This window comes from Amblyomma maculatum, chromosome 2 (assembly GCF_055883805.1).
Source record: "Amblyomma maculatum isolate TAMU_Amacu chromosome 2, ASM5588380v1, whole genome shotgun sequence".
Lineage (NCBI taxonomy): Eukaryota > Metazoa > Arthropoda > Arachnida > Ixodida > Ixodidae > Amblyomma > Amblyomma maculatum.
In genome coordinates this window covers 27,749,846-27,773,239 of record NC_139345.1, presented here as the reverse complement: position 1 = coordinate 27,773,239, position 23,394 = coordinate 27,749,846, and the positions used below count along the sequence as shown (strand labels likewise).

The window sequence follows — 23,394 nt, the reverse complement described above, 5'->3', positions numbered from 1 at the left end:
CCTGCGTCTTTTGGTGTCCTGAAGAGAGAACATTTCACCTTGCACGAGCGCTACCCGGTCTTGCACCCGGGCAAAAAACCCGTGCTATCACGCTTACCCCGTTTTCTGGACATGCCGCGATCACATATCCATAAAAAAGGCACACTTGCACACATGCTAGCTAATTTGCGCGCATTCCGGCTCGCGAGCGAAAAAAGTGCACGTGGTGCACGAGCCTTGTCACGGCACCAACGGATCAGCGCAGCGCAGATTCGCAGTACGGCACAACCGCCACAGCACCACGTACACAACGCGACCACGCTCCGAATGCGTACAGCGCCCCCTGCGCTTTCATCCGGGAAGCGGCCAACCGGTTCCATAGGGAACCCCGCTCGGACGGCAGACTAGCAAATACTTCTAGGGACTCTACTTCTAGCAAGCCTTGCCAGTCAACCTACCCGTGACGTCACGGGATTAGGAAATAGTTCCATGCGACACCGCCAAACGACATTCCCTCTGCCCGCGAATTTCAAAAAACGCTGTTTTTAAAAATTAATAATAAATCGCTGGCTTTGTTCCAAGGAGTTATACTTTGCGTTAATGCTCAAAAGGATGTGTTCTACACACTGAACACGTTTATCAGTGGTTTCTTGGGGGCCGTTTCCGTGGACCTTTAAGGAATGTGTTAAGATATGTTAATGCATGACAAACTTCTTCATCCTTTTGGATCTGAATATGCCCACTTTTATTCAGCCACAGCAGAAGGGAAGAATAAATATTGTGGCACTGTGCTACCATTTAGTACTACTACTGCCAGCCACCTGCTGTACACGAGTCGATATACCTAAAAAAGGACAGGCACAACTTGCTCCACTATACTGTAGAGATATACAGTCAGCTAAGCAGAAACTTTCTAATGTAACTGCTCTCTAACATATAAGAATACACAAAGAAAAAACCTGCACCTTACAGGCAAGACACAATTCATGAATGTTTTAATAACAACATACTGAACATTACATCAGACAAACAACGCATTGCAGCGCTCAACATATAGTGGTTATTCCTTATCTCTTCTCTGCCGCTTTTCATTAGGCAGAAAGTCAAACATCCAGTCATCATCATTTAATCCAAGTTCATTATCATCAACAATTCCCAAAGTATGTTTTCTAGTTGTGCCCTGAGTTGATGGCTTACCTTGGTCCAAGACTGATGATGTGATATTTGTAAAACTGTCGCTACCATCAAAGGATGCACTAGTGTCCACTGAACTGCTACTTGCTTGCAATGTTCCATTTGTCACTGCTTTCACAGATGTGGGAAGTGATGGGCTTGATGCAGCTTTCACAAACGCAAACTTTTTCAAGTTCTGTTGTGCCTTAGTAAAACCAACACCTGTTCCTTGTCTCGGTCCTTTTACTGCTGCATTGCTTTCATTTCTTCGTTCATTCAAAGCATTAACACTGGCGGAGATTTGCTGTTGTGCATCGACCAGGCAGCTTTGTTGAAGATTGTCGGTCTCATGACAGTCAGCACGGGAGGATGTCAGCATCTCAGCTTCACCTGTGTTGCCTGGTGATAAGGTGCCGTGCTTAATGACTTGGCCTGGCTGTTGTGTTACTGCAGCCAGTTTGAGTGGAACGGGACAGTTTTCATGAGGAGAGTTTCCCCTGCATGTAGAGGTCTGCTTCTTTGTCTTGCGAACAAAAGTCTTGAGGAACTCTGCAATATCGACATCTTGATGAGCATCAGATTTGGGCAAGATTGCACTCCTCTTTTTAACTGCCACTGGGCATTCTTCTGGTGGCTCATTAGGTAGGGATGTCTCTGAAGTTTCTGAAGTAGCAGGCTTAGTCTTCCTAGCAGAAGACTTTGTTTTCTTAGCAGCAAGGTCCTTATGGTTTTGTCCAGGGTTGCTGCAGTTTTTAGTAGAGTCTTCGAAGTTTTCTTTATCTTTATTAATTGTTTTGCACTGCACTGGTGTAGTAACAATGTCTTTTCTTGAACACTTCCCTTTAGAATTTTTCAAAGCCTTCTGATCACCGTGTGATCCAATGAATCTGGCCTGTCTAGATTCTTCAAAACTTTTTTCTCTATTGCAGCTGCTCTGTGACATAGAGGAAGAAAACTGGCCTATGTTGATGCGCTCAATATGAGCATCACGACAAGCTGGTTGTGAATTCTGGGCTGTAGCCATACTGCTGTTGCAGGTCCTGGTTTGTTGTAGTGATGACACTGAGTGAGTGGTGCTTCTATGGGGCGAATTGCCGCTTTTTTCATTGCAGCGACTCAGCTCCTCCTTGAGAATCTCATCAAGGCCAAGTCGTGTTAGAATAATTTTTGCTGAAAGAGAATACAGAGGGGCCACAATATGAGCATAATGTAGCATTTCATGCATGATCCAATTGCATGACACAATGGTTCACTCAAGGTTCACAGGGCCCACATGTGATTTTCTTTGAAGTCTATTGCCCAATGGCCAATACTTGACTGTTACGTACCAACAGCACCAATGGTTCATTATTCTGATGCATTAGTCCGTTTCTCATTCCTGAAACAACTGCAGTTCAGCGGAAGTACGTACAAAATATATGGCTTTTGAATTTTGTGATGTACTACTAGAATGTACAAACTGCACCTTCAAATGCAATTGAATAAAATCAACGATTATAGAAATAGAGCAAGCATGGGGGATACTTCTCTTTTATTTTTTATCTGTCGTGTTGGTGAGAGGGAAGTTAGTAAATTAATCACTTACAGTTTAACAAAAAGTAAGACAGTCGCATACTACCAATGAGATCGAAAGCCATGACCCCGTCCGTCCGTCCGTCCGTCTCCCGTTTGTCTCCCACAGTCCTCTGCTACCTATTCGTGTGTTTAGAGGGTGGTATACTTGCCTCAGAAGAATACAATTTAAACCTGTGCTCCAAGGATTGCTGCACCCTGTGCCTTCACGTAACTCGCCGAGGACTCGGGCTGTTACGTTTCAAGCCAACTTTTTCTCCAGAAAGCCGGAGATTCAATTAAGGAACCGTTATAAGAGAAGCACATCGTCGAATAATTTTCAATTGTGCATCTATGGCGAAGCTATTTTGTATGTGTTGCTACAAAATAAATGTCTTATAAGCATATTCCATATCTTCGCTGTGTTTTGGCTGTAGGGGCCTCGGGGGCCATACAGCCATAACCTTGCCTTATAGAGTGTAGGTCCCCAAGGCCACCCACCCACCCGTCCGTTTGTCCATCCGTCCGTCTGTCCACCTGCATCCATCCCATCCCGTCCCGTTTCGTTCCGTCCGTTCTCACATCCCCTTCACTGCATCATGCACCCGCCACTCTCCCTTTGTATTATACCGCCATTCTCCATGTCCGTCCGTCCGTCTCAGACCTGCTACCATGCTGGGAAATGTACAAGATGGCTACGTCATCTGATACCTTCGAAATATGCATAAGCACCCACTTTACACCAAGAATAATATCTGAATTAAGCATAGTGCAAACTGTGATCTCATTGCAATTGCCTTGACACTTAAGCTGAGGAGTGCAATTTTAATGCGAAAGCGTTAAGGCTCCCATTGAGCGAAATATCTGGCGTCGATGTTGTCTGATTTGTGTGTAAAAAATCGTGAGCGTGCCTCTGGTAGGTGGCAGTTGTCAGGTGACATGACTAAGCACTGATTGGTTAGTGGCTTGTGCGATTTCAGAAGACGATGTGACAGGGCTGAGCTGGCAGGAGCTGTGAACGCAGGTAGCTTCTATGAGATGTGAGTTGGCAGAGGATGGAGATGGGAATTGAACCCAGAACTCTTGAATATAGAGTCAGACGTTTACCTCTGGGCCAAACAGGCACATTCGAATCGCTTGGTTAAAGCGGGGCTTTACATCTATGTCATGTGGCCTTATAGGCTAATTAATGTGAGGGATAACAGAAGTACAAATTATATGATTAGCAATTACGTGAGTAGCAAAGTGCATGTATGCAAACGAAGGTCTGCAATAGGAGTAAAAGATGGGAGCCAATACTGCTGCCACATTGTACCGTTGAAAGCATAGCTTATGTATCCCCCCCAATCTTTTTTGTTTTCAGCTTCTGGTGAAGGTGTGTGCAAGGGCAGCAAGTGCTTTAACAGCTGAAACTAGGGTTGCACAAATATTCGAGCGTTTCGAATGTCGAAGCAAATAATGTGGTATTCGACTTGGTCTTCAAAGTGAACAGCAGTATTCAGAAACTTCAAACATTTCTAGACAGATCTAGAATTCAGGAAAATAAATTTTTGGAGGAAGCAGTCGATGGTCATATGTTCACTCTGACATAGCAACATGACCATATCATTGTGGATGTTAGCATACATGTTGCATACAGTGTAGCAGCTGTGTACAAAACTTAGCCTTTGACGACGGCTGTGCAGTTCAGCATATCGTTGACAAGCACATGTGATGAGACAAAATTGAGATGCGAATGTAAACACGCCACGGTGGGAACTGTACTGCACCTGCTGCACAGGAGGTCTGAAAGATGAAAATGACCAAAAGGATAAGAATACAGAACTATCACCACGACTGAGGCGAGCACTCCGTCGGCATTGGCGCTCATGGCTGTGTTGTCGGCAGATACCAACTTCGAAGCAGGCGCTAGATTAATTTTTACGTCCTTCAATAGTTCATATTGGTGGAAAGATGGAGTTTTGAGGCAGATGCATGGTCGTCGCTACAAAGAGGACTGCCATTTTCTTGCACTCATGGTCTTTGGCATAGGGGCACGTCTCTCCCACAATCCTCAGCTACCTATTCATGTGTTTAGAGGGTGGTATACTTGCCTCAGAAGAATACAATTTAAACCTGCGCTCCAAGGATTGCTGCACCCTGTGCCTTCACGTAACGATACGTATGATGATGCAAGGAGGCATGCTCGCTTTTCCTTGCGCCTTGTGCTGGTTCATTCCGGCAATGTGCCTCTGCCTGGAGCAGTGCTATGTGAAACTATTCTAGTACACTACAGCGAAACGTTGAGAGGTTTGTCTGCACAAGGACTCATATGAATAATATGGGTGCTGCGTCCTCCAGTTTGCATTCTGTGGCATGATGCGGGGTGCGTGCCACTTCTGGGGCGTTCATGGTACCTTCTTCATCACTTCCGACTTTTGCATAACGGACAATTCATGCCAAAGTGTCTCCTTTCTGGTATTGCTACGAGAGTGCAATCACGCACGTTCAGTGTAGCCTCGTGACTGCGTGCAACATAACTGCAGTCAGTAGTGCATGAGCTGCAAAGCGTGCATGTCAGGATGCCTCTTTTGACATTGACAGGGAAAGTGTACTTTCTGCTGTAGCCGGGGTGAGGCCTTAAGCAGGAATTTTTGTTTCTCATTCAGACCAAGCAACCTCTGCAGGTGATGTTCCAAAGTTAGAGTCAAGACATCTTGAAGGCAAGCGTTTCGTAAATGTCTCAAGACAAACAATTACTCTTAAAATTCGCTCCATGTTGCTGTGGACCATGAAAGCTCATAAGGCCTTCTGACTAAGGGTGACATTTGGCCTGTTGGTTCTGTCTGCTGTGCATATTTGTGGCATTTCTACCTTTCCACCATTTTCAGAATATGTCTACTGAAACACTCTCTTTAAAATGATTAATATAAACCACAACCTCTGCTTGTGTTAGCAGAACATTAAATAATTTCACACAGTGCTTCATGTGTTTTTTCTTTTTTGCCAACATGGCTGGTTGTGAATACGACATCATCTACCTTTCTGAAACCTAGCTCAACAATTGCACAAACAGCAATGGCTACTTTCCTACCTCACACAATGTTTGTAGTGCTTACAGGTACTATAGCAGGCATGTTAAAAAGGCAGTGGTGTTCGCGCTGCTTGTAGGTCGGCTCTCACCTCTTTAAGGCTGCAGTGAGGGTGTTTGGGATGAAATTATTATGCAGGACCGCTACCTTGTAGGCTGTGTTTATTTCCTGCCCTTGTTTAATTATGCCATTTTTGAACTATGTATCTTCACTGGTGTTGAACAGATTCTTGATGTAAGAAAATATAAACTTCTCACTTTAGGCCACTTCAAACTTTCAAAGGTCAACTAGGTGATTTCAACCGGCGATTGGATGTGTACATAAAAGAAAGCATTATCATTTTTTTTTTAATATGCTACTTTCAATTATTCATGTTAGTTTAACTCCCTAGTCAACGTAGCGAAAAAAGCATTTTATCTTGCATTATCGCACATTCCTGTGACAGACAGCATCGTTATGACGCCCTTATACCTGACGACGCATATTCTATATTCTAGTTTGGATCATCATGCATGACTAGGCAGAGAAGACATACTGTACAGAAGCATAATTTTAATGAGGAAAACTGTAATGCGACAGTCATGTGATGCATGAGGTAATAGAGTAGTGATGAGAACATGGGGTGGTATTTTCCTGATGTCGTCTTTTGCTGCATGTCGATTTTGTCCACTTTGATGTTATCCCAAATTGGCAACACCTTGTCTTTTGAAGGCTAGAACCTGTCATGTAGGCCCCTGGTTGGCTGCAGCTCGCAAAAGCACACCACTTTTGAAGGCTAGAATCAGGTGTGCAGCCGGTGCGCTGTAGCTTGCAAAAGCTCAGGTAGTACCAACCTGTTATATCATCAATGCGACCGCAATAGACATGCCATAAAAGACAACAGCGGGAGAATAGCACCAATGGTGCTATGTGAGTGAGTTACTGCCGATAGAAGAAAAAAAGGGTACATTATGGCTGCATAGTGCATTTGTTTAGCATCCTGGTAAGACCGTGCATGAAGGCTGCTTCTATGTAAAGACATTCTCTTTCAACTGTGGCAATGCAGAAAATAGAGCAAAAGTAGCAATACTAGCTTTATATGACTAATGCACTGGCAGGTGAAATTTCACTGATTGTGATTTTCATTGATTAAAAATTCAGTAGACTTCTTTTGGTGTTTATTTCAGAGCACAATTTCACTTCTTTTTTTCTTCAGCGAATATAATTTTCAACGGATGAATTACCGACTTTTCCGGTGATTTAACGCAGAAGTCACGCATTTAAGAAAGTCACTCGAAGTCAATCTCGCAATTTTTATAAGAATGAGAAGTTTACCGGCAATCAATGCGCAAATGGTAGCATAATTCAAGCTGAGCTTGTTGAAGGAATTGCCGTGGTCACTAAAAAGGTAACGCAGGTTAAATGAGATAGCTGGCAAACAGAAACAAAAGTTCCGTTAAATATTGGGCAGACATGCTGTCATTGTGTTGATATGCTTGGTTGGAATAGCCAGAGGGCAGGCCATCACATGGTCTGTGCGTTGATGGGAGTGATTAAACTGCCGCCCAATTGTCACGGTGGTCAGAACATGATACGTTTTCATAACACTCATACATACCTGATTTCGCGTCAGTGTCCTACACACACGTGATAAACATACTTAACTGATTATAACTGCTGTAAGCAGGCAATAACAGCGAACAAACATGCCTTAGCTCGAAGGCAGTGAGGAAGTGATGCATCTCAGCTTGCAGAGGTGCATAAGCTAGCTGAACAAGACCTCAAATTGCATAACTACAGCACTTATCCAAAACTGTGTTTCATCGTGCCTGTGGCTACCCTACTTAATTAATTTTTGATTTTGTCCTCTGAGTGTAACTTCTATTCAACAGCCAGTTAACTACATCCTGCGCATCAAGAATGGTGACATTTCTCAGCAACAACTGAATTTTCGAAACTGGAGTTGACCTACTTTTACTGTTTTTTTCCCCCAGTCCAATCTAAAGGTACTAACTCCCCTAATTATGATCCACTGCTCTGTTATCTGCAACTCGTTCCTTTCAATGCATGCTGAGGGAAGTGGGATATTGTTTTCCCTTACAAGGTGCTATATGCTAACATTGACTGCTCTGAAATACTGTCGTCAGTGTTACCAGAGTGCCTTCATGCACAAGGTTGAGATTGCAAGCTGTTTTTATCCTGGACATACTAGCAACTGTAATCCTATTAACAACTTTTTCTGTCTGTACAACTCTAAGAACATATACTCTGACATACTATACATATCTTTTTTACCTTACCTGTGCTAATAACTTTGCTTATGCATGCACTGATGCTTGTTTCATCCACTGATGCTCGACTTGAAGGGCTGCCTCTTGTATATTAGTGCTTTTCTATTGCCACCTTTCCTTTATCAATGTACTAATGTGTCCAGTCAGGTTCTCATATGAATGGCATTCTCTTTCCATAATGTGCACCGTTCTTGTAGGTTCATGCTGTTGGCGAACATGTGAAAAAAAGGCAAAAAAAAAAAAAATCTGGTCTTACCCTGGTTTTTGTACTCTTCTTCTGGGTCCTTGGCGAATCCTGTATGCAAAGCATCCACATTTTCCACAAGAGCTGAGCTCTGCATAGAAACTTCCATCAGAGCCACAGCAACCACAGCATCCTGGACACCAACTTCCTCTCGAAACATGAGCCTTGCATGACCTGTTGTAAGAGCATCAGGAGATTAGGAGTGCTCTACGTCTCACACTCGCAAAAGAATCCAGTGTTTTATCATTTAAAAATGCCAAGCTGCTTTTAAAACTGCACAAAAAAAAGAAAAATCCGTTGTATACAATCTGTACACTGCTGTTCATATGCATTTTGAACTTGACAATGACCTCAACAGAGTGTAGCTGAATGCCGTTCTTCAGTAGACAGTTAAAGGAACGTAGCCTATCTCCTTTATTACTACAAACTATCTCTCCAGTGAAATTCCTCAACTATGAATGTAACTGGTTGAAGAAGGTTTGGTTTGGATAATGGGGTCAGCATTTCAAAGTGACAGCCCAAATAAAAAGTCTGCTGGTCCTAATTTAAAACTAAGTTTCATTAGTTAAATTCCAATGACCAGTAATCAGTCACAGTTACACTGCTACTAAAAAAGTATATTATTCTAGCATGGCACCAAGTGTAACGTGAACTCAGCTGCCTCACCACGGTTGCTCAGAATTCTTTTTTCTTTTTCACCAAGACGCTCGACTATTGAGACGGGGAACTCGTGATGGTTTCCCGCCATGGCTGTCGATGTAAGACATTCGTGTGCTATGTTATGTTAGTGCACATCTAAAGCCTTAGTTATACTTGTAAGTCACGAAGCATATGCAACAACTAGCTGTCGCATGCGACCAGGAAGCCATTCTGTACGACTGATGTTCACACTTGCAAAGGAGACCCACGGGTCGCTTTCCCAAATTGGTCTTGTTTAGAATGAGACTTGATCTTGACTGTTCATCAGCAAAGAGATGCCAGATGTAAAACTAACTTCCATCAATTTCAGCTGAGCCATTGGTTGGCTCCCAATTCGCGAGCAAAGCTGGAAAATTAAGGCTGGAAGGATGGTTTACAAGGCTGGAAAATCGAACAGTGCTTGAATGGCCTGTGACTGTCGCTCTTAAACCAGTGCAACCATTTGCAACAGTTGCTTTCGACCGAAACTGTCACACAATCACAGAGAGCTGCAAGTGTGAATGGGCCTTAAAATTAAAAGACTTAGACACCAAATTTTTGGGTTCGTGTTTTATAATTTGTAATTATGCTTATGACATTAGTGTACACGGGTCACCACATCACATTCGCCTACGACTGCTGAATAATTTATAATCGAATTTCTTTTCTCATCTGTTTTGGTTTCCACAGCTGAGCGATGGCTGTGACGTCACAGTCAAGTCTAGGTCACGCGAGGGATGAAAATACAGCGATGCAATCATTGCTCTATCATTTGAATTCACTACAATGATACATCCAGCTTGCCTCTTGCCTCAAGGACAGGAATCACTACAAGTGAAGAATGAGGGATTATATCACTGTTTTTTCATGTCGCGCATCAAGACATGATTGTGACGTCACAGCCATCTCTTGGCTGTCGAAACTAAAACTGGTGAGAAAATAAAATCCAATTATAGATTATTTAGCGATCGTAGGCCAAAACGACATATGGATGGATATACAGCAGTGACTTGGGCATCATTAACAAGAAGAAAAATGCCACCAAAATTTGGTGTCTATAGTCCTTTAAGAACACCTGTCATCTAAATTACCTGCAGTCCATCACTATAGCGTTTCTCATTGCCCGAGTCGCTTTATGACGTTCAGCCCAGTAAGCCAAACCAAACCCGAACTCACTTCGACTTTAAAGCAGCTGTAAACACTGTTTTGATTTGGAGGCACAACTAGAAGTTACATGGTTAGAGACTTACATAGTTCCACCTGGCACGAGTGAGTACTGTGCATTCCTAGCTTGTCTACCAGTAACATTCATTACGGGCCTCATGCAATTAAACTGAAACCAAATGTGCATTCTCACCTGGGACTGGCCAAGTGAGCTGTAAACTTTCAACTATGCAGCTAAAGTCCACTCAAAAACCTCCACTACGGTCTGTATTCCGAGTCTGCGTCACTATCGAAAGTGTTGCTACCTGTCTGACCTCGAGTGATATGATTAGTGGAAATACCGGAAGTGGTAGCCACTTCTTGTTCCGGCGTTACCATCAATCATACGACTCATGATTGAGGCAATAACGACACTTCTGAAAATGATGCAGACTCAGAATACGGACCTAGGATTAGCTCTATTTTAAGTTTGGCTCCTGCTAAACCCTTCCTGATGAACAGCAGCTGACATTAAACAACAAGGGAAATGACAAGAATGCTGCCTAGATGAAATCATTCAAATTTGAATACATACAGACTAGGGCCAGTTTGAAGAGTATAATCCAAAATAGAACTACTGCAATGAACCATTTTATATGGAAACATCACATCTTTTAAACTACAAATTTTTCAGCAAGAGATGTAGCACAAAGATGCAGTGCGATGTCAAAGGAAATCAGTTTCCTCTGACTCTGTGTACCCATCTTCTAAACCTATCTATGCTTTATATGCCAACATCTTGCTTTTGTCTCATGACTACTGCTGCACTATGGCTTTGTTCTATGATGAAACAACAACCTCAAGCTTTGAAATCAGTTAAGTATGTCTCTAGGTTAACATGTTTAGAATTAATTTAAAGCAATGGTGGCTGCCTGTGGACCAAATTTCACACCATAAAAGGGAAGGCAAAGTTAAGCATTCTATAAGTAAATCAGCCAAACAGTGCACTAACTAAATCAAACAAGAAACAGTTAGTGCAGTGCAGAAAAATCAAGCAGACTTATCTTGTTATGCCTCAACAAATAGCTTGCACCTGGCCAGGTTAGTTATGAACTTAGTTGGTTCACACAATTTAACGCTCCAAAGCGACTCAGGCTATGAAGGCTACCATAGTAGAGGGCCCCAGATAATTTCGACCATTTAGGTTCTTTAACGTGCACTGACATTGCACAATACTTGTGGTGCTGTGCTTTGGCATTTGTTTCAACAGTGGAATAGGTGCCCCTTGCACAATCCCATTAATTACAAAAATGCAGACATTGTGAAGGTCCATTGAGGAAAAGCTCAGAAAAAGTGTACAATTCCTCAGTGGTCATTGCCAAAATGCTGCAGCTGCTGCTACCATGAAAGTAGATGACAGCTTGCACATAGTGATAAATGGCAAGAAGATTCAAGTTATTCCACTTGTCAACAAGACTGGTGCCCAAGTTTGCCCAAGAAACAGCTGTGCATACTTCATACCATGCTTAAAAACCAAACACGTGCATGCAGCATGACGCATGGTGACACTTTAATTGTGTTCAGTAAAAGAACCTGCGTATTTTGCACTAGCTGCCACAAGGTGCACATGCATCAAGGATAGTTTGTGGCAACACATCATCGTAATGTGCTATTGAAAATTGCTTCAAGTGGTTCGGGATGATAGCAGCCATTGATGAAGGTGGCACGGTGCCAGCTAGAATTTGTTGGTGATACCAGTTACAGATGGCCAGTCCTGAACTCGACTTTCTTTTCAGAAGCAGCGAGTGTCAAGTTGCACTTGAACGACCAGAACTCGTACTTTAGTCGCAGCACCGCATTACAACAGTACGAAATTGGTGCAGCAAGTACAGCTAGACCAAACAGACCATATTTATCACCATCATCCCAGCTGCACTCTTCACATTCACAAGCAATATTTTATATATTATAGTTAATTTCCTTCAAATCCAGCCAATCTGCTTCCATTTTTGAGAATTCTGAACTCAGAAATCACTGGCACGAGACCCCCAGTATAAAAGAATAAGAACTCAGCACCTTGAGAGAGACGAACAAGGCTCTCCAGGAGTCGTAACGTTGTCCTGGCAGCATCACGCTGAGCAACATTTCTCTGACACCGGTAGTATTCCTGCAGGACTCTGAAACAACAACCAGCAGACACCATTTAGCATTTCTGCCAAACAAACAATACTTATGATACCTGTTCTCAAGTGTAGCTACTTTTGCAGGGAAGCTTGGCTTGGTGAAGCCTTAAAGTGAATGGTCACAGTGAGGTAACAAATTTGGAAATGCATCTATTATGGGCAAAGGAGTGTGAAATAAAAAAATGCAACCTTAGGTGTCCCGACCTGAGCGCAGGACATGTGTCATATACAAATCATAAATGGGCACTGTACCTGCTGAACCATTCATGGCACAGGAAAACAGTTTAACAAATCCTTGACAAGACTTCTGTTTCAAAGGCTACATGCAGTTGTAATGATCCAGTACCTCATATACAAGCACACATCTTCCTCTTTCACCTAGTGCACCTAGCCAGAATTCCAACCCTTCCTATATCCTTTGGATGTGCAAGCTAATGTCTTTCAATAGGCACCAGACAGTGGCCCGGAAGCCACCGCATCTTGGATATAAAAAAAAAAAAAAAAAAAAAAAAAAACATTATGTGGTCACTATCCATTTGCTCACCAAGGCACAGTGCTTGACAAGTCAAAGTACAACATCAATAGTCAATATGGGCCTCAGTAGCATATGTTTAGAGTAGGGGTGTGCGAATATCGAAATTTCTGAAAACAAATCGAATACCAATATGAAAAAGAAATGCTTTCGAATATCACATCGAATATCGATTGTCTGATCATTGAAAAAAAAGGAAAAAAGATAGCAAACACTGTTCACCTTGCTCATTTCAGAATTCACGCAGTATTTGCAAATAAAATTAAGCTAGAATGCACAGGAGCACAATTCTTACAGAAAAATCTAGTACAAAGGTAATACGAGATTCCATATAGTAGCAGTGTTTATGCTCAGAAAGAACCTGCATTAAACTAGGTAGAGCTGATAATCGCTGTTGAATACAGCAAACTCTCAATAATTCAGCCATCAAGGAACAGAATCAGAAAAAAATATCAAATGGGTCTGAAAAATTACCAAAAACCATTTGCATCGCAGTTTTTCTCTGATGAATACTGGTACGATGGATGTCTGCATTTGAAATGCAACCGAAGTAGCATTTTTTTTCGGTTTCGTCAAGTCCTTCGCTTTGCGCCCACTGTCAGGAAGGCCCACTTCACAAAATGAAAGCTTCCTCTTCACAGCCCCGTCGCATTTTGAGGATGCTTCACTGCACAACCCACATTGTTGAGCATTGCGGTGAAGAGCGCAGTGCTGGGGAGACTAGTGAATTAGAAAATTTTCGGTGTTATTCGGTAATTTTCGATTATTCAGAAATTTCAAACATCAATTCTTCCAATATGAATAAAAATCGAATAACAAGCATATTCTATTTGTATTCGAAGTTCCAAATATTCGCACACCTCTAGTTTAAAATAAAACTAGACAGACAAGGAAAATGTGCAAAAGGAACATACCTAAAGCTACAATAAAGAACTTTTGTTATCCCAACATCACTTCAGCGCCGTGATAATCCCAAGTTGCATTCAACACCAGTAGAAAACTTGTCAAAAACACGTCTGATGGTGCCACCAATTAACAAAAACGCTTACTGTATTTCAAAACCTTGGGATGAAAACATTAATATTTACAACAAAAGTTTCCTCTCCCATTTTCCTTCCTTAACCTGTGGTCTGTTTACCTGTCCTGTACCATTTTCCTTCCTTAACCTGCGGTTTATTTACCTGTGGCCCTTGAAAGTGTTCATGAGGGCTCATGAGGCATCAATAAGCCATTATTTTGCTCATATCCACATCAATGTATAACTTGATAACTAAATTAATGCAAGGAAACCTCAACATGGATACCCCAGGACAGTAAAACCTATTTAATTCACCCAGTTAATTGACAAATCCAGATGATGTGGATTGCAGACATATTCCCATGTGAATGACCATGCAAGTTATGGCATCTGATACTCGCTAAATTAGGCGTTATGTGTCTCACACCACTTAATTCACACAGGCTCCCAAATGGAGGCCGTGTCAAGGCATGAGCAGCACAGTAAGTGATCATACAAATACCCAGGATCCTGAAACCTGAATAGCATGGTGTAATATTTCCCATTCATCTTTTATTATGTGTATGACCATCAGTAGAACCTACCATCACTATTAGCATCACTGGATGCTAAACTAGCAGCTCCAAGGTACAGCAAAACAAAGAGTAAGCCAATATTTAATTTCAAAGATCAAAATTCAGAACTGAAACACACTGCTATTGTAGCTGTACAACAGCTTCCTGTCTATGGTTTCAGTGACATCTGAACGTCAAGGCTGCTCTCCCCTCCTCGCAGCTGAATGGACAAAACGTTAATGATACCTTTGGGCATCTTCAGTCAACCTGGGGTTGAGTGCTCTGATGGTCAAGAAGTAGGAGCGCATTCTGCTAATGGACCAAAAACCAGTGTCTTCTCGATCCTCTGAAAATGAAAAGGCATGAGACATGAGCCTCATCAATATCACCACCAGCTTGCACATCATACAACCATGTGCTACAGCAAACCTGCAAAACAGATTTGCCATTTCACTCTGTAAATAAGACGATTTTAGTTCACTTTTAGTTATCATGCTATTGCTACCTTACATTTTGTCTGCACGCTTTGACAAAGATGTCAGCTCAGCAAGTTGGTTTCACTAACCTATGGGGTTTTGGCCTTGGAGAATAAACTTGGAGACCAGTCGGTCCCAGTCTTTATTGTGGGAGTCCTTCAGCACAAGAACTAAGTCAAATCGGCTGAGCAGGGGGCTTGCAATGCCAGTGTTCACATCCAGTTCCTGGAAAAATGTGGTTTCACAGCACTCTTTTATGATGTTGAGCTAAATATAACACAGCAGAATTGGCTTTAGTAACATAGTATAACTTAGCTAATAACCTTACCCACTACTAAATTTAATGTAGCTTAATGTAAATTTAATACCATAAATTGGGCTAGTTGATATGGGTTCAGTGTCAATGAGAAGAAAAAGACTGACAAAAAGGAAGCCAACACTACACAAGCACTTGCTCGCAACTGACGTTTAATGGAAAGAAACAGTATATGCCCAAAAGACCAAAGATACAAGGAAAACAGGATATTATTATTGTAGCTGCACAAGGGATCACTAATCGTGCAAGATAAAACAGACAAGGCATGCGGCAAAATTATGTTCCTTCTAGGAATGCAATCTGCTCTTGTGTTAGTGTGGCCAATCTAGTACTGATACACGTGTCAGCAGATTTAGTGATGCGAAATTTTTCTTTTAACTTGCAAATGATTTACTATGTCAGTATGTTGTGGTGTGTGAACAAAAACACTCGTGTTTTTGAATTGTGGCATACACTGCTTTCACATTCCATGCTTTTTACAATCCCGGCACAGGTCTGTCAGTTCGCAAGAGCACACATTGCTCAAAGAGTTTTTATGTTCCATGGGATAAATATTCAAACAGCGAAGTAGTGGAGTTCGAACTTGATTGCTGACGGCTGCATTTCGATGAATTTCGATGAAGGCAAAACAGAGAGGCGTTCATGTGTTGTGCGATGTTAGCATATGATAAAGATCCCCAGGTGGTTGAAATTGCTCAGTAGCCCTCCATTATGGCATCTCCTCTCTTTCCGCTATCACTCCCAGAGGAACTCAACCAGGTGTCCACAGAAAACATGTGACACTGCATTTTTTAATATTATTATTATTATTATTATTTGACCTACTACGTATGCATGGCCTCAGGCTTTTGGAATTCTGTAAACTAGACTTTAGCAGCAATCAACATATCTATTATCATGTTTAATGCCACGTGATTTGCTAATGGAACAAATGGTTGCATGGGATCTTTTTTGGATGGGCGTGCGGCCACAAACCTTGAAATAAAAGATAAACTTTAGACAAGGTGAGACCTACAAAATTTAATCAGATACTATTTAAATAGGGCTATTTACATATAACATTACGACAGCAAACTAATAAACACTAAATTTCAATGTGCAATAAAATCACTATTGATTATTCTCATACCAAGAAAGTACTAATATAAGCTCTATTGTTATGCTCTCCACAATCTAAACATGTGAAGAGAAATCTTTTTAATGCTGCAGGCATTCTCACAAAAACTCGATGTCTGAAGCCGATTTGACCTTTCACCTGTCTGAGGAACTTCAGGTGTCCCAAAAACAAGTGTGACAAATACTGCGCCTTTACTTTCCTGTAAGCCAATTATGGAATGCCGGTGAACTCTGATGCGTTCAACAGAACGCTGGTTGTGTTCGACAAGGGGCATGCAATGTATTGTGTGCCGCATCAACGCTCAGACTTTCGCATTTCTCCACTGCAGATTCTGCAGAGCTTTCAGAACATTTAGTTCTGCAGCACACATAGCATGGCTGCCTGATTAACACGGCAAAATAATGTTTAATAATTGAGACACAGCAAGCACAATCCTATCAAAATGCCCTGCTGTTGCACAATATTTCGTGATTAACTGAGTTGAACCGTCTGTATTTTTTTGTTTTTTGGCAAGAGGCATGGGGTTATCTTTCATTGCTCGTGCAAAAAAATAAAAAATAGCTTTAATAATCACTATACTACCTGTCTGATGTAAGGTAAAGCAGTGCAAGCTTTTTCATTATATCACAAATGTTCTGCCACAGCTATGAAGACAACTATGACGACAAACTGCACTGCTGTCACTATGTTCATTATTTCATCCATACCCTTCTTTTGCCAGTAATAGAGCAGAGTATTTAAAATAGCTCAATCCATTCAAAGCATGAAAAAGACATGCAGCAGCAGTTTGCACTGCGCACAATTTAGCTTGCAATACATTTTATTAAACTAGTAGTTTCCCCTGTGGTTTTGAAAATATGAAGTTTCTCAGCACAGGCTAGCTTCTGATAGCTGCCACCAGTAAAACAAACCCAAGGAAATGAGACCCAACATAGTCAACACTGCCAAGTTGCGTGCTGTTCACTTTCTGGTGACTGAAGAACCAAAAGGAGGCCGGTGGCACCTAAAAGGTTCAGCAGCGGTGGTGGCAACACAAGCTCTGTAGTGAAGTGCATTCAAACAAAGAATTTCACACATGACCTCTGCACGGACTGACTCGTTCTGTCCAACACACCTTTGTACCTACACAAGGAAGAAAAGATTGCTTTCTTACCCCATCCGCCGAGCAGGAACCCTTTGGATTTGTAGCAGCCAGCACAGAGCACCGTGTGCTCAGCTTGGTCACCAACCCTGCCTGAAATCAACACAAAAAAAAGTAAAAATAGATTTAGCTCCAATAAATACACAGAATCAGTGTCCACAAAGATGCAGATATGTTATTGAGACAGTTAGCCACCAGCATGTTTCCAGTGGCTGCACTTTACCATCTTGTACCTGACTTGTAATGGCAGTGACCCTTCTTCCTCTGTTGGAACAAGTAAAAATATAATGTGTAAGCCATAATATGTGCTTATTAGGATGGAAAAATTAGGAACCAGATACATGTGCCCTATGTAGTTGCTGAATGCAATAACATTACAAATAACTTCCACTGGCTGATGCACACAGTAAACAGCCATGTGCAAAAGTGGACAGACGACATGAATTAACAGAAGTGCATGCCAACATCTTCTGATGGTGAAGTGGCTGTTTTCGAGGTATGCACAGGGTACCCCATAATATTCTTGCGTGCTTGGCCAAGCACATCATTAGGTGCATATTTTTACACGGAAATAGGGTAATTGTAGTGTCATGGCCTTTTCACTTTTGCACATGACTGTACAATAGTAGCACCAATTTCATAGCAGCTGACATATTTGAGACTGGAAGCATAGTAGAAACCTGCATGCTTTTTTAATCCACTTTGCCACCTGCTTCAACCTGCACTGCGGAAGTTATGACTTGGACTGCACACGTGACGTCATGTGCAACCCATATGCAACAAAAAGGTTAATTCCTATCTTTTACATGACCTTGTAGTATTTACAGAAGCTAGGCTAACAAAAGATCAAAAGGAGATTTAGATAACACCCTTATCTGCACTATATTTCAGAAGGAGTGGCTGGTACAGAAATGACACATTGTTTTATTTACATGAAAAGAATTCCCATTTTGTTGCACTCTCTGAAGCTGAAAGGGTAAATGCACTACAGTATACACGTTTGCTTTTTTTACAGCCCAGTCAAAGCAGGCTTCATTTATCAAAAGTAGCCTTCCAATCCTCTTAATAACTTGATTTTAAAGGACAGCAAAACTTTCTTTGAATCACTCAGCGCTGAGGGGGGGGGGGGGGGGGGGGGAGCATGGCAAATAGAATGGCATACTGGTCACAATATTTCATTCTATTATATTTAATTTTCAATGCTCAAGTCTTCATTTGTATTGAGACAAAAAATTTATAGGAAAATGTGGTTACAAGATTTTTAAACAATGCAATCTTTCAATTGTACAGACTAATGAGAATAGTGAGCAAATCACGCTCCAGGCACATCGCTAATTCCAAGCGTTTCCAATGATAGAGCACCAACCATTTTAATATCACGAAGAGAAGAAATCAGAAGACCAAAGTGGGTGTACTGCTTCGGATGTATTTGTTTATCTTCCTTTGAAAGTCGACTGAAAAGGAATTATTTCTACATCTTCTATGAACGAACAGTTGAAAGAGCATAACTAATTTCTGCCCTTCATGGCAATGATGAAGAAGTTAGGAGTGAGGTCATGTGAAAGACAGAAATGCTGAAACACAACTATTGATTAATAGTTTTAATTCATTCCAGTCACCTTAGCATCCAGAATAACATATGTAAAAAGAAGGACAGCCTCATAAGTATTACAGTCTTTATGCGCTGAATGTGCACATCGATGATCTGGGCTGTCATGCCATAGCTGCAGTATGGCTGTTGAAACCAAACTGCTTGGGAGAAAAAAATTCCAAAATGATTTATTTACTGCACATGGTGCACATGGAATTATGCACGTGGTGACAGATATTTGCTACTGTCTTGCAGACGAGCCTGAAGTATGAACACGTAACAAAACTTTCAAGTATCCTTTTTAAAATACTCCTGCGGAAACGCATATGCAGTTAAACCTACATATATATAATAAAACTGATGAAAGTGCTCAAATTTTCGCTATGTCCAGGTTTCTGTACATGCAATTCAATATATAGAATTGTTCTGTGGCCATATGCTCGAAGTTGCAGGTAGCAAAATTCTCTATAGATTTACACTATTTTTCTCCCTGCTAATTAATTCTTGAATAACACAATTGGACAGCTACTAAGTTTAAAATTATCATGATTTATGGTCATTTAATACATTTAGCGATGAATCGCACATCTGATAACATACGAGCCTGCTGAACCTGGGGAAATGCAGCATGAAGAACTCAAAAGCAGCGGCACTCAGCCACCATGGCAGCTTTCCTGCAGTGACTAAGCAAACGGGTGCATCAAAGAATGCCAACGAGTAGAGAGGACCATTCCCATGGAGACCCAACATGAAGAGGGGCAATGCTGTAGCTTTCTCGCAGTGCCCTAGGGGCCATCGAGGCAAAGCACCTGAGAACAAGGACTATGCCTTACATACTAGCGGACTGGATTTCAGGAATGCACAAATAGCAAGAACGCACCACATTCAGCCACTACAATTACTTCTCCACAATAATCTGCTGTAAAAGGGCGAAGCATTCTGAAAAATCGACACCAACAAAGACAACGAAGAATCAGTCCTGGTTTGCCGTTGCAATCACCGGGATCAAATGTGTTGTGAAGTCTCTTCCCTGCTAAGCACAGCACAAGTGAAATTGTGCCAGAACTAAAAGGTGCTGTCCATACCTTACACCAAGAAATGCTAATCGACATTTTTATGACATTTTTATTTTATCATACATTTTCCCGAATACAGTAAAACTTCACTTGAACGAAATTCAAGGGACCTTAGGAAAATGTTTGTCGAAGTGAAAGTTCACTGAACTGAAATAAGTGCGTGAAAGCGTATTTCTATTAGCACCAAGAAGCCGTTTTGCGGTAAATATTCTACTCGTAATGCAGTAGCCTTTTTCACCACTTTTGAACTTAGGACTGCAGTGTTATTCCCTACTGAAAAACGAAAAGTTATACGGAGCAATAACCTCACACAACCTCATCGAATCACATAGACCCTCATTTGGTGCACATCATTATCATAAAATATCTTCCATAATTTATGTCAATGTACAAGAAACTATGAGATCTTACACAATTATATGCGACTTTTAAGTTATTTCTTACGTGATTTGATTGAGACTGTGTGAGAAAACGTGAGGTTATTGCCTCATACAATTTTTTCAGTAGGGTTGGCCTCAGTCACGGTTTGCAAGCTCGAACATCGTCCGGCACCGCGGTCTGCTGGGCAGCAGAGGCATTCATTTCCTCCAAGCAGATCATTCCTTCAGCCGATCACGATTAACCAGCATGCATACATACGCCTTTCTTGGAGCTAAAAGGCTCTTGTAGGGCTGAAGTTGTGGCTAGGGGTGGTTATAACTGTAGATTCAATTAAGCATGCAAAGCTAGCTGGTGAGTCCGCTGAATACAAGCTTGTTTAGATAGCCAGGTAAACGTAGAGCTAAATGACGCCCAGTATTAGTCACACGCTAATAAAATATGTTTCTCAACGTACAAATATTCAGGAAAAAGTGCACGTTGTTCTGGTGGAAATACTCAGTATGACGTGGGAGACACACGATGACGCTATAGAAAATGTTCGTAGAACTGAAATGAGCAACAATTGAATTTCGTTAAAATGAAGGGCGTTTGCAGAGCGTTCAATGGAGCTTCGGCGGGGGAACTTAATAGAGATTGTACAACTGAATACTCCGTTTAAGTGACGTTCGTTCAAGTGGTATTTTACTGTAATATGTTTTGTTGCAAGAGTACATTGGCCACAGTCTCGCAATTTCACCGTGCCTGTCCGAAGAGCAAGGAAAGGTGAAAAAGAAGAAAAAAATAACAAGGAGGAGAAGAAAAAAAGTACAGATATCTCGGTACAGTTAAACCTCACTATAACGAACATGGATATATATGGGATAAAACAAACTAAAATTAAAGTTTGGTTAGTCTATGGTTTATTTCTATAGGAGTTCTTCCAGCATAACGAAAGAAAAATTTCAAAACTGAATGCTAGATCGGTTATAACGAAGCAATTTTTTGCATTAAAACGGTAAAAAATGCGTAAAGGAGCCAGAAAAAACATCAAGAAATGCGATTTTTCCACTCAATCCAAATCTGCACCCAGCAGAAGTGTGTTTAAATTGCCCACGTGTTCGCATGCCGCGTCATTTAGCGGTGGCAACAAAAACTGCTGCCAACGGCTTATGGCTTTGGAGATCACACCCCCGCACGCGGTGATTCTTGGAGGTCATGAACGGCCATGGTGAGATTCGAAAGTCGCCGCCACCGCTGCTGCTGCTCGAGTCCGGTCATGCAATGGCTGGCACGTGACTGGCAAGTCATCACCATTGCCTCGTTATGGCGTGAGCCCCTGTCGTGCCTCTGCCACTGTGGCCGACCCGTGCATGCGCGCTACACTCCCCGAGTCTGTTGGCTCCGTCGTGCAAATTGTGTGAGGAGGTAACATTCCTTCTTAGTATTCATTTTTGCTGTCCAACACAGAATGAAAAGCGAGATTTCATGCTTACACCAAGCTTTTAATTAAAGAATTGTGCTTTTACGCAGATTTGTGTTGTCCATATTAGTGCGTATTTTGTTTCGTTTTATTAGCAAACTTATTTACAGGAGTCTGGGCGCACACTTTTATAAGGAATATCGGATATAATGAACAAATTTTTGTGCCCCATAATACTTCGTTATAATGAGGTTCTACTGTAGTTGGTAGAGGTGAACGACAACAGCAAGTTGCTACGACAGAAAGTTCGTTCGAACGTTGTGACGCCGGTGTGCCCTGGAGTTTGACGCAAAGACAATGTCGTACCACTAGAAGTCTTCTGCACCCGAATGAGAATGGTCAATGCAAAAAGCACGCGGTGCTCTTACGTGAAGTGATTCCCCTATTGGCATAAATAAAGCTGAAAGCATAGAGTAAACTACTATGTGCAAAAGCCATGTCTTTACTTTCAAGGCGAACCTAAGCATAGCCATGCAGATTGACCTTGCGTAACTCCAGGTTTAACCACAAGCTAAACCACAGCTAATTTTTATTTCCCACATTAAGAAAAAATACCAACAAGGTTTTACTGTATCTGCGTTTGTTACATTAAAGTTTGACTGCAGACATATAAGCATTATAATGACTTCAGAAAAGTGCATGCTGCTATGATTTACATTCCTTGCCATGACCACCTCTCTTACTTCCCTAAGCAAATAGTATGCATGCGTAGTGTCTGATGAGGGCACGAATGCAGACACAGCACCTTTGCAACACTGATAGTCTGCTGCTCCATGGCCTCATGGATGCTCCCTCGGTCATGCTCACGAATGCTATTGAACTCGTCAATGCAACAGATGCCTCCGTCTGCAAGCACCAGGGCACCAGCCTCCAGCTGCCACTCTCCGCCATCCTGCACAATTCACACATATACGTTGGTGACACGAATTTCAATGGCTCCTCTGCGCAAACTCATTTGTCCCACCACAAATATCATTTCGACTGAGAGCCTATTCAATGTAAACAGGTAGAAACACATATCCCCCATATTTCATTTGGGTCCACAATATAGAGTGCAAGTCCATGTTCTAAGCTGTAGTAGCGCTGCAGCCAAGAGGGCTGGACAATTTGAGAACCAGCAAGTGTTATAAAAATCTGGAATGCAATGCAAGTTGGAAGTTCTAGGAAAGAGGAGCTCAACCGATGAGCGAATGCATTACAATGCAGCCATACACAAATGCAAGCAGGAGGTGGGAAATGCTTCCAATGGCAAAGAAAAAAATGCCCAAACATAGCTATAAACATGTACACGATATGGCTAAGGCCAATTCAAAGAGTGCAGCCTTTGTAAGCAGCCCTAACATGTGCTGCGCCCATTCTGCAAAACATTTCACGCTGTCGCATAGTCTTGGTGATGATACACAAAGGCAGCATATTTTCAACGTTTTTTTTTTCTGCCGAC

General features: G+C 41.8%; 1 protein-coding gene across 3 annotated transcripts in view; it reads right to left on the bottom strand.

The window, feature by feature from the left end:
* Positions 1 to 700: 700 nt before the first annotated feature.
* Positions 701 to 23,394, bottom strand: part of LOC146198200 (uncharacterized) — a 42,471-nt gene continuing 19,777 nt past the window's right edge. For all 3 annotated transcript variants that reach the window (XM_084593598.1, XM_084593597.1, XM_084593599.1), the window contains 7 exons: positions 22,699 to 22,845; positions 17,459 to 17,539; positions 14,962 to 15,097; positions 14,643 to 14,742; positions 12,186 to 12,286; positions 8,301 to 8,462; positions 701 to 2,322 (listed from right to left, as the gene is read on the bottom strand). In XM_084593598.1, coding sequence (XP_084449724.1) covers positions 1,040 to 2,322; positions 8,301 to 8,462; positions 12,186 to 12,286; positions 14,643 to 14,742; positions 14,962 to 15,097; positions 17,459 to 17,539; positions 22,699 to 22,845 — 2,010 coding nt within the window. In that variant the 3' untranslated portion in view covers positions 701 to 1,039. The remainder of the gene's footprint in view (positions 2,323 to 8,300; positions 8,463 to 12,185; positions 12,287 to 14,642; positions 14,743 to 14,961; positions 15,098 to 17,458; positions 17,540 to 22,698; positions 22,846 to 23,394) is intronic.